This window comes from Cetorhinus maximus, chromosome 14 (assembly GCF_964194155.1).
Source record: "Cetorhinus maximus chromosome 14, sCetMax3.hap1.1, whole genome shotgun sequence".
Lineage (NCBI taxonomy): Eukaryota > Metazoa > Chordata > Chondrichthyes > Lamniformes > Cetorhinidae > Cetorhinus > Cetorhinus maximus.
The window spans coordinates 40,352,850-40,364,954 of record NC_135892.1 but is presented as its reverse complement, the minus strand read 5'-3'; the positions used below and the strand labels follow the sequence as shown (position 1 = coordinate 40,364,954).

Here is a 12,105-nt window from a genome sequence, read left to right as displayed (position 1 = left end):
TGCATCCTGTTGGTGCCCTGATTAAATCTGCTGATATGGGAATTTATGTAATCTTTATCTAACATAGTTGTAGTTAAACTGTCTCCTGTCTTATTGTAAAATGTACACCTTCTGCCTGTAATTGTATTATTGCGTTCTCCCTTTGATCGTGCTAACCATGACATAACTGTGGTTTCTTGATGTACGAACCTTATTTGGTATGGATTTCCTGTTATGTGCGGTATAAACGACGCTGGATTCTCTGTTCAGGGTGTTAGACTGACTAGGAACCACATGTGGTGCCCTGAGCAGCCGACTCCCAATCATGCTTGAATAAATATAGTTTTGCTTCTAACAAGTCAGTGTTCTCGTAGTTGTGTCGCGATTCAACAGTGTTCCCACCTATCTGCTGCCCTTGTCCTTCTAGATGGTAATGGTCGTGGGTTTGGAAAGTGCTGTCTAAGGAGCCTTGATGAATTCCTGTAGTGCATCTTGTAGATGGTACACTCTGCTGCTACTGTATGTCAGTGGTGGAGGAAGTGAATGTTTGTGGATGTGATGCCAATCAAGCGGGCTGCTTTGTCCTGGACAATATCAAGCGTCTTGATTGTTGTGGGAGCTGCACTCATCCAGGCAAGTGGGGAGTATTCCATCACACTCCTGACTTGTGCCTTGTAGATGGTGGACAGGCTTTGGGGAATCAGGAGGTGAGTTACTCGTCGCTAGAGGATTCCTAGCCTCTGACCTGCTCTGACATAGCCACTGTATTTATATGGCTAGTCCAGTTCAGTTTCTGGTAACCCCCAGGAAGTTGTTAGTGGGGGATTCAGTGATGGTAATGCCATTGAATGCCAAGGGTGATGGTTAGATTCTCTCTCGTTGGAGATGGTCATTGCCTGGCACTTGAGTGGCATGAATGTTACTTTGGCTGGATATTGTCCAGGTGTTGCTGCATTTGGTCATGGACTGCTTCAGTATCTGAGGAGTCGTGAATGGTGCTGAACATTGTGCAATCATCAGTAAACATCTCCACTTCTGGCCTTTTGATGGAAGGAAGGTTGCTCCACTGTGGGCAATGGGAAGAACTGCTGGGAATATGGAGACAAGACAACACCATCTTCTGTGCTGGGATGAATTTCAGCGACAAAATGAAGACAAATTTCCTGTAGATGAATAACTTGGAGACATGTTTGTTGAACAGGATTGTAAAGTTTTAGAAGTGCTAACAACCCTACCGCAGCTTCTGTGCTGACCTCCAGAAGAAGAGAAGACTTTGAGCTAGGACTGACAATTGACTTTCACCCTTGGAAAATACCAGCTCTTTAGCAGTGTGATCCCCTATGGACTCTGACCCGGCCTCAGGCAAAGCAATCTCTGTGGAAGACTCTTCATGGACAAAAAAGGATAAAGTAGGCAATACATCAGTAGATTCAGTGGAACTAGGATCTGAATGCTGGTCAGCCACTAAAAGTCAGCTGATTCTTCCAAAAAGACAACAGAGACTTCATAAGATGCATCCATCAACGGGTACGATGAATCATTCTCTAGGATCTCAACCTCCAAGATCAGTTAGTACTGCAAGGGATTCTTCCTCGTCACTCTCTAGGAAGAGCCAATTTAGGTCCAGCAGGTCTTCATGGGGATGGTCACCATCTGCCTTCTGTATCCTCCAGCTCTGGCCTTATTTTGTGAAGAGCTGAGAGGTTCGTAATTTTTTTGTCTTCCCTGGGTCTAGTGGATAGTGTCTCTGTAAAAGGAAGGAACTTACTGCTGAGTGTGTAAACTTCCTCAGCTTCTGAAGGTTGAATTTCCAATGTTTCTAAATAAAAGGTTAAAGGCTGTTGCATGAAGGACAGTGAGTCGTTCAAATGATGAGCGTCATCTGGTTTTTCTAGGATCCCTAGAAGTACGCCAAAGTCACCACTCAATAAAGACGTACATTGATTTTGAAGAATGTAGAGTGAATCGATGATCTGTCGCCCCTTGTAGGAGCAATAATCCTGACTTTAATTGAAAGGTCAATTCCTCCTACACTTGTAACTTGATGTCTGATGAATAAACGGTCATCAGCTGAAGCAAGTCGAGGTAATTTGCTAAGATATTAACAACAGCTCCAGTATCAATTTTCAAAGAAGTATCGAACTCTTGAACTTGGATCTTAACTGACCAGTAATCTGGATTAAGACCATCTACTTCCCCTAGGAACTCTGTAGGGTCATCATTTTCTGATTTTACATTTCTTGGAAGCAATGGGTTTCATAAATTCTTTCTGGTCTGTGACTTCGATTAAAATTACTGGATTTGCAGAAACATTGGAAATGTCCAGTTTTGCTGCACTGGAAGCATTCTCCTGGACAGTCTGCTGGACAGTCCTGGCATCTATGTTTGTTTTTCACACCACCATGCTTTTATGCCCTTTTGCCTGGTTTGGTGGGCTTTCTTCTGGGTGGGGCCATTGCCCGTGGGTCTACCCAATCTACGGAGTCATGTGAAGCACCGGAACCCTCATGAATCATAGCCCAACTTGGTGGGGACCGCATCACATACTGAAACGCCTGCTCGATAATGGGGTTCTGTGGCGGATTAAAAAAGGTATCAAAGCCTTTAAGAATGGATTCAAAGTCTCATGGACTCTTGCACACCCTACCTAGTGGATCTACTGCATAAAGAAAGGAACTAACTTGGAGCTTTGGTTCTTTTTTGTTAAGACCTGACACTGCTAGGTACCAGAGAAAATGGCATTTCTATAACTCCTACTGCTGGCCTCTCTGTGGGTCCTCGAGGCAGTCAAACAGGCGAGGCAAGGGCAGGGACTGCTCACTAGGCATTGTCATCGTTACCTCTCTCCAGTGTGCCTCCTTCTATCATCAAAATTTCTCGAGCTGCTTTCAAAGGTTTCTTCACTCTATAGTTCCTTCAATAACAAGGATGCCTCTTTTACATCAATGTCTCCATCGCTGCCACCATGTCCTGAGATTGGGTCCTTCTGTCTTGGACTTTAGGTGTGGGACTTGGTTCTTAGACAGACTGTAGACATACCTATCCTGGCATCTGCTTAACACATTAGTACTACTTCTAAACAGGTTACAGAGTAGTCATTGTAGCTCTTAGGCATGATCCCAAACTCTCTCCTGAGAATCTAACGCATGACTGACTAGTGTGAGTGATACATCATTATCTACATCATACATTAGCATATTCCATCTGTTAACCCTTTATACTACAGTCTTGCTACAACAGTACAAGGCACTGGTGCGACCACTCCTGGAGTACTGTGTGCAGTTTTGGTCTCCTTATTTAAGAACGGACATACTTGCACTGGAGGTATTTCAGAGGGGGTTCACTAGGCTGATTCCTGGGATGTAGGATCTGTCTCATGAGGAAAGTTTGAGCAGATTGGGCCTGTACTTATTGGCGTTTAGAAGAGAGGTGATCTTCCTGAACCATATGAGATTCTAAGGGGGCTTGACAGGGTAGATGCGGAGAGGATGTTTCCCCTCATGGGGAAATCTAGAAATAGGGGGCACAGTTTCAAAGTAAGGAGTCTACCATTTAAGATGGCGATGAAGAAGAATTTCATTTCTCAGAGCGTCATTCGTGCTGGAAATTCTCTTCCCCAGCAAGCAGTGGAAGCTGGGTCATTGAATATATTCAAGGCTGAGTTAGACAGAATTTTGATAGACAAGGGAGTGAAAGGTTATGCAGAACAGGCAGTTAAGGCCACATCAGTTGAGCCAAGATCTTATAGATTGGTACAGCAGGTTCACGAGGCCAAATGGCTTATTCCTGTTCCTATTTCTTGTATTCTTAAACTCTGAAATGTTTTGAAACGAACAAGGACGAAGACTCAGAAGTAGACTCAGTGCCCAGCATTTCTGACCAATGGAGAGCAACAATCTACAAAGCCAGAAGAACTATAGAATTAAAACAATAGCTTACAAGTGAGTAGAAATTGTAATTGGATTGTAGAATGCTCTGGTTAGACCACACCTTGTTTGGTTTTGGTCACTGAGCCATTCAAACATTGAAGGCAATGCAAAGAAAAGCCATAAAATTAATCCATAGCATATTAGGGCTCTGAATTATGTGGAAAAACTGGATAAACTTAAGCTTTTCATTGTGGAAATGTGGCATCTGAAAGGGAATCTTATAGAGGGATACAATGGTATGGAAAAAGTTAATCCAAAGTATTACTGAATTAAACCATTGCAGAAGGGCAATAGGGCACAGAGTCAAAGTAGTAAAAGGTAGATTTAGGTTCCTATTAACACAATGAACAATCAATACTTGAAATAGACTCTTAGGTACAGGCAAAGGCCCCGATTATTCAAAAAATGCTGCGAAGGGCGTGGTGTTAGGTTTCAGATGAATGGTCTTCGTCCTCTTTAGTAAATGTCTTGCATCATTGAAAATGATCTTTGACTCGTAAGGGAAGAACACTCATGGAAACTATAAGCATCAGCTACTCAATATTAGAGGATAATGAGAGGGCGGTAGAACACAAGAAGGCTCACAACCAACATAATGGTTACCAAGAACAACCAACACTTTACGCCCCGAATGAACATATCGATGAGCCAATATTGAGGAAAACAAACAAGGACAGTCTCCGTCACTCACAAAATGATGCACTGGGTGCTCAACACCCGCTGGGGTGGGTATTTTAGACCGATGGAGAATGGAAATGATGATGACAGAACCTGGATAACTCGGACTTATTTTTGTCGGCGGAAGAGGGGGAGATCTCTGCCGGAAGTGACAAGCTGGTGTAGTAACCGTTGCCAAGGCAGCAGGTGATTGCTGGACACTCGAGGCTGGCTGGTGTTCACATTGATCTTATCCTGAGTTGCTGACATATGCCAGTCTGTCGTAATGACCACTGTGTTACCGCAGCAGGACAACAGCAACACCTACACCTTCTCGAGCCGCCCCAGAGCCCTACAGGAGAGGAAGAAATATCGTCAGGAGCAGCAGCAGTGAGTAGGGAGGAAGAAGGCAGGACCAGGGCATGAGGGCAGCATTGAGGAGGAGGGGAGGCCGGATCAGGGCATGAGGGCAGCATTGAGGAGGAGGGGAGGCTAGACCAGAGCATGGGGCAGCATTGAGGAGGAGGGGAGGCCGGATCAGGGCATGAGGGCAGCATTGAGGAGGAGGGGAGGCAGGACCAGGGCATGGGGGAACATTCAGTCGGAGGGAGGCTGAAGCAGGGCATGAGGGCAGCATGGAGGAGGAGGGGAGCAGGGCATGGGGGCAGCATGGAGGAGGAGGGGAGGCTGTACCAGGGCATGAGGGCAGCATGGAGGAGAAGCTGGAGCAAGGCATGAGGTATCAGTGATGAGGAAGGTTTTGAGCTGTAGAAAGGGCCATGGAGCAATTTGAACATGAGGGGTGAGAATTTTAAAACTGAAGTGTTAATGGATTGGGAGGCAATGTCAGTTCACAACAACTTAAATTTATATAGCTTATTTAACACAGCAAAATGCCCAAAGATACTTAACAAAAGTTATATCAATAAAATCACTGAGCCACGGAAGGAGCTATCATGACAGATGGCCAAAAGCTTGATCAAAAGGGTAGGTTTCTTAAAAGAGAGAGAGAGTGATGATGAGGGTTAAGGAGAGAACTCCAAAGCTTAGGACCAAGGCAGCTGAAAGCACGACAACCTATGGTAAGGCAATCAAAATTGGGGATGAGTAAGAAGGCAGAATTCGAAGAGTGCAGAGACCTCAAAGGTTTGTAGGACTGGAGGAAATCTGTGGTGTTGGGATGGACTAGGCCATGAAGGGATTAGAAAATCAGGATGAGGATTCTAAAACTGAAGTGCAGTCTGATCGGGAGTCATCAAGGTCAGCAAACGCAAGTGATGGATGGTGAACAGATTAGCAGCAGAGTTTTGGGATGAGCACATCTTTATGTATGGTGGTAGGTGGGAGCCTGGTCAACTGTGCATTGGAATAGTCAGGTTTGAATGGCATGGATGAGGATCTCAGCAGCAGATGAGCTTAGATTGGGTTGCAGTTGTGCAAGATTGTGAGGTGGACATAGCCTCAGTGATGGTATGGATATGTAGTTGGAAGTTCATTGCTGTTTCAGACACAACATCAAGGTTGCAAACAGTCTTACTATGCTCAAGATAGTTGTAAGGAATGGAAGCAGTGGTCAAGGAAAGGCACTTGTGGCAGGGTACAAAGACAATGTCTTCAGTTTTCGCAACATTTAATTGGAAGATGGATAGGAGCAGGGCCGAGGCCTGGGGGAGTTGGGCAGGGGCCGCGGGGGGGAGAGGGACAAGTGGGAGCGGGACTGAGGCCTGGGGTTTGGACCCTGACAACCATTTCTCTCTCACGTCAATCAATGTTTTATAACAGTTTAGGATTTGAGTCCAATTTATAAAATTATCCATCATCATTATCACTGGTTTTCCATTCTAGCTCCCACACATTCAGGCAAGGTCAAGAAATCCAGGTAAGGTGGAGGGTGGAGACGGAGGAGGAGATGAGTGAATGAGCTGGGGTGGGAGGGCATGAATGAGTAAGTGGGGAACTGAGTGGGGAGGAAGAGCACAGAATTAACTAATGACCTCAGAGTGAAGGTACTCCTAGATAACAGCAACCACAATATGATTGAATTTTGCATCCAGTTTGAAAGGGAGAAGAATGGGTCTAAGACTAGTATTTTAAACTTAAATAAGGCCAACTATGTGGGCATGAAAGCTGAGCTAGCTAAAGTAAACTGGGATACAAGGCTAGGGGATAGATCAATAGAGAAGCAGTGGCAGGCATTTTAAGGGGATATTTCAGGATATTCAGAATAAGTATATTCCTACTATAAAGAAAAATTCTAAGGGGAGGACCCACCATCGCTGGTTAACTAAAGAAGTTAAAGAACTTAAGGAAAAAGCACATAACTGCACAAAGATGAGTAGCAGGTCAGATGATTGGTCAGAATATAAAGAACGACAGAGAATGACTGAAAGGTTAATCAGGAGTAAGGAATTAGAGTATGAGAGGAAGCTAGCTTGAAATGTAAAAATGTTTAGGTATTTAAAAAGGAAAAGAGTAAGTAAAGTGAATGTTGGTCCTTTAGAGAGTGACAATGGAGAGTTAATAGTAGATAATAAGGAAATGGCTGACGAAATAAACAAATATTTTGCTCCTGTGTTCACTATAGAGGATACAAAAAAATTTCAGGAAAGCATGAAAGCTAAAGTTGCAGAGGAGACAAAGATAGGTAGGAAAATATGTTGTGAAGAACACATAAGGAGGTTACGATCAGATATAGATAGGTTGAGTGAGTGCAAAAATATGGCAGATGGAGTATAATGTGGGAAAATGTGTTGTTGTTCACTTATCAGGAAGAAAAAAAAAGCTGAGTATTACCTAAATGGAGAATGGCTGCAGAGGGATCTAGGTGTTCTAGTGCATGAGTCACATAAAGTTAGTATGCAGATACAGCAAGTAATTAAGAAGGCTAATGGAATGTTATCCTTTGTTACAAGAGGAATTGAACATAAAAGCAAGGATGGTATGCTTCATTTACACAGGACACATTTCGAATATTGTGTGCAGTTTTGGTCTCTTTATTTAAGGAAGGATGTAGGTGCGTTGGAGGCAGTTCAGAGGAAATTTACTAGATTGATAGCTGGAATGAGCAGGTTGTCTTATGAAGAAAGGATAGACAGAGTGGGCTTGTTTCCACTGGAGTTAAGGAAAGTGAGGAGTGACTTGATTGAAGTATAAAAGATCCTGAACGGTATTGACAAGGTGGACATGGAAAGGATGTTTCCTCTTGTGGGTGAGTTCAGAACCAGGAGGCACTGTTTTGAATTTAGGAGTTGCCCTTTTAGGTCAGAGATGAGGTGAAATTTTTTCTGAGGGTTGTGCATCTTTGGAACCTCTGCCTCAGAAAGCAGTGGAGGCGGGGTCATTGAATATGTTTAAGGTGGAGATAGATAAATTCTTGATAGGCAAGGGAATCAAAGGTGATCAGCGGTAGATGGGAATGTGGAACAAACAGATCAGCCAAAATCTTAATGAATGGTGGAGCAGGCACAAGGGGCTGAATTGCCTACTTCTAATTCGTATGTTCGTCTGAGTGAGTGGGCTGGGAGGGCATGAGTGACTGAGTGGGGATGGGAAAGAGGGTATAAGTGAGTATGTAGGAGAGGCACATTGGGGAGAGGTGTGTGTGTACGTGTGTGTTTTGGGAGGGAGAGAAGCTGATAATGAGTGTGGAGGGTTGAGGAAGGGGCTTCACTGAGTTTTCTGTCACCATGAATATGAAGAGTTTGGCAGAAATCGACGGGTACATAAAATAAGAACATTTTACAAAGTACTTTAAGAACAGATTTTTATATTTATAATGTTTGTCAATCTATAATACATGAATTTTAATAATATCATAATTGCTGGTTTGTTTTTGCTGGCACCTGAGGTCACCTTAATTTTCAAGAGTTTCTTTTCTATATATTCGTTCATGGAATGTAGGCATCACTGGCAAGGCCAGTTTTTGTTGCTGATCCCTAATTACCCTGGAGAAGGTGGTGGTGAGTTAAAATGGAGTCACGGTAGAAAATAATTTGTGAAGCACTGTTGTAGTACTTCGCTTCGCTTTGCATGTACATAATCCAGCAAGGTCATGTTATGTTGTTCACACGGACTTCGTCCTGTATTACTTGCACTAACTGCATTGAATGCTAAAATGTAGAAGTCACTTTGGCAATTTGACACAAATGCATTGGCCCACAGTCTTGATGGTAATAGAAGGTAAACAAAGGGAAAACTAATGTTTCTGCCCACTTGAAGTCCAATAATTCCACCCATTTAAAATAATAAAAGGTGCTGTAATTACATGAATCCTTGTCATAAAAAAGTCAGACCTGTATGCCTTCGGCCACTAATTTTCAGACCATTTTGTCTTTGGCCACTCTGAGATATTATAAATATCTATTTTTTAGCCTGCTGTATGTTTTTTATACACTAACTTGCACTGAAACACTGAATAAGATTTTATATACTTACTGCCTTAAGCTTACACACAATATTACAAGTGTTGGAGGCAAAAGGCAGCACCTCCTTCCCCCTCTGCTCCTAATACCCACTCTTGCCAAAGTCCAAACTTTACACTCTTTGCCATGAATTCCATTTATGACAACTCAGTAAGCCAGTAGATAACAGTTTACTTCTATACGTCGTTTTGTCATGCTCAAGTTACAAGTGCTCACTTGGCTTCCTGCTCACAGTTCACGGGGAGTGAAGGCATAGTGGTAATGTCACTGGACTAGCAATACAGGGGTAAAAGCAAAATACTGAGGATGCTGGAAGTCTGAAACAAAAACAAAAGTAGCTGGAAAAACTCAGCAGGCCTGACAGCATCTGCAGAGAGGAACACAGTTAACGTTTCGAGTCTGTATGAATCTTCATCAGAACTAAGGAAAAATAGAAATGAGATGAAATATAAACTGGTTGAGGGGGGGTGGGACAGGTAGAGCTGGATAGAGGGCCAGTGATAGGTAGAGGTAAAGGAAGAGATTGCGAAAGATGTCATAGACAGAAGGACCAAGGGGTGTTGACGGTGGTGATATTAGCTATAGAATGTGCTAATGGTGACATTAAGCATAGAAAGCAGGACGAGCATGTGACAGATAGCCCTAGTGGGGGTCGGGTAGGGGAAAGGGATCGAAATGGGCAAAAAGGTGGAGATAAAACAATAAATGGAAATACATTTATAAATAATAGAAATAGGTGGGAAAAGAAAAATATATATTAAAAAAAATATATTAAAAATATATAAATTATTGGAGAAAATGGGTGGGGATGGAGGAGAGAGTTCATGATCTGAAGTTGTTGAACTCAATGTTAAGTCCGGAAGGCTGCAAAGCGTTCCTGCCAGCAACGCTCCCATGAAAGAATAGGTTTTTTAAAAAACTTCCTGTTCAGCCAATAACTTAGAGCTAACAGTGAGAATATGATAATAAAATGACAGTTAACACAAGAGTTAATCCAAAATTCTTTCACTGGTGTGAATAGTAAGCAGGCAGCAAGAGGTGGGGTGCTTAGAGCCACAGGGCAAAGCTAGAATATTTAATGAGTACTTTGCATCAATGATTACTAAGGAAGAGGGTTCTAACAAAACATGGGAGAAGCAGAGATGGTAGAGGTAATGGGTGGGGTAAATATTGATGGGCAGATGCACTGAAACAGTTGGCTATGTTCAGAGTGGATAAGTCACTTAATCCAGATGGCTTGCATCCTTTGTTGCTAAGGGAAGTGGGGGTAGAGATAGCAGAAGGCCTCTCCATAATTTTCCAAACCCCCCCCACCAGACATGGGGAGGCACCCAGACTGGCAAATATGACGTGGCAAATATGACACCCTTGTTCAAGAAAAGGTGTAAGGACATACCTGGTAACTACAGGCCAGTCTGTTTAACATTATTGTTTCTGGAACCTTACCTAATACTATCAGGGGAAAAAAAACATTAACAGGCACTTGGAGAGATGTTAGTTAACTCGGGAGAGTCAGCATGTATTTGTAAAAGGCGGATCGTGCTTGACAAATCTAATTGAATTTTTTAATGAAGTAACAGAGAAGGAAATGTAATGGAAGTTGTCCCAATTGAATTTGAGAAAGTGTTTGAAAAGGTATGACATAAAAGGTTGCTTAACAAAATTGAGGCTCATGGACAAGGCAAGTTAGTGTCAGCTTGGATAAAATATTGGCTTCAAGGCAAAAAAAGCACCGAGTCACAGTAAATGGTTGTTTTTCAGACAGGAAGATGGTAGACACTGTCGTTCTCCAATGGTCACTTTTTTGATGTATAAATGGTTTGGATATTGGAATACAAAGTAAAATTTCAAAATTTGCTGATGATACCAGATAGGAATGTGGCAAATAGTGAGAATAATGCCAAATAACTACAACAGGGCATATGCTAGAATTGGCACAGAAATGGCAGATGGAATTTAATAGAGAAGTGTGAAATAATGCATTTTTGGCAGAAGGGGTAGGGAGAGACAACATATAATTAAGGTGCATTGCCATGATGGGGTGAGGTAGTACATACTAAGCTAGAGCTCCCTGGATGATGAAAGAGAAAGCGAGTAAGACGAAGCACAAAAGGGGTATGTATGGCATGTCAGGTTGATAAGAGAATTGAGAATTAGCCTGAATATAGAAAGTGCAGAGGGGAAGTGAGGGAAAAAAGAGATGCAAAGGGAGAGTATGAAGAGAGACTGGCAGCTAACATAAAAGGGAATCTAAAAGTTTTCTATAGGCACGTCAATAGTAAAAGGAGGAATGGGGCTAAGTAGGCATGGCTGAAGCACTAAATGAGTACTTTGCATCTATCTACATCAGTGGAGGTGGTTTACACATTGGATTGGCTAAAAACTGCGAAAGAGGAGGTATTGGCAAGGCTGGCTGGATAAAAGTTGATAAGTCACCAGGACTGGATCAGATGCATCTGAGGATACTGAGGGAAGTAAGGGCAGAAATTGCTGAGTCACTGGCCATAATCTTCCAATCTTCCTTAGATATAGGGGTGGTGTCAGAGGACTGTTAATTGCAAATGTTGCACCCTTGTTCAACAAGGGATGCAAGGATAAACCCAGCAAATACCGGTCTGTCAGTTTAATCTTAGTAGTAGGAAAGCTTTTAGAAGTGATAATCTGGAACAAAATCAAGAGACACTTGGACAAATGTAGACTAATTAAGGAAACCAGCATGGATTTAAAGGCAAGGGCAAAATCACGTTTAACTTGATTTGAGTTTTTTGACGAGGTAACAGATGTGGTTACATGGACTTCTAAAAAGCATTTGTTAAAGACTAACATAACAGGCTTGACAGCAAAATTAAAGCCTGCAGAATAAAGTGACAGGCTGCATTTGTTACAAAGTTGGCTGAATGACAGGAAACAGCAGTGGTGAATGGCTGTTTCTTGAAATATAGGAAGGCAAGATAGGAGGAAGCAGAGAAGGAAGCTAATTGGATGGTCTGAATCTTCATGATTTAAAAGAAAAAACATGAGCTGTTCACCATTCTTTGGAGATGTAAATAGAGGTGGGCTGCTAAATCTGGCTGGATGTATTCCTGAAGGTTTTATCACATTACCTCTCTCACCTCTGG

At 42.6% G+C, this 12,105-nt stretch overlaps 1 protein-coding gene across 1 annotated transcript in view; it reads left to right on the top strand.

Moving 5' to 3' along the window:
* The first annotated feature begins 4,723 nt into the window (after positions 1-4,723).
* Positions 4,724-12,105, top strand: part of rsph3 (radial spoke head 3) — a 90,891-nt gene continuing 83,509 nt past the window's right edge. Inside the window, exon 1 of the mRNA XM_078556837.1 lies at positions 4,724-4,955. Coding sequence (XP_078412963.1) covers positions 4,852-4,955 — 104 coding nt within the window. The 5' untranslated portion in view covers positions 4,724-4,851. The remainder of the gene's footprint in view (positions 4,956-12,105) is intronic.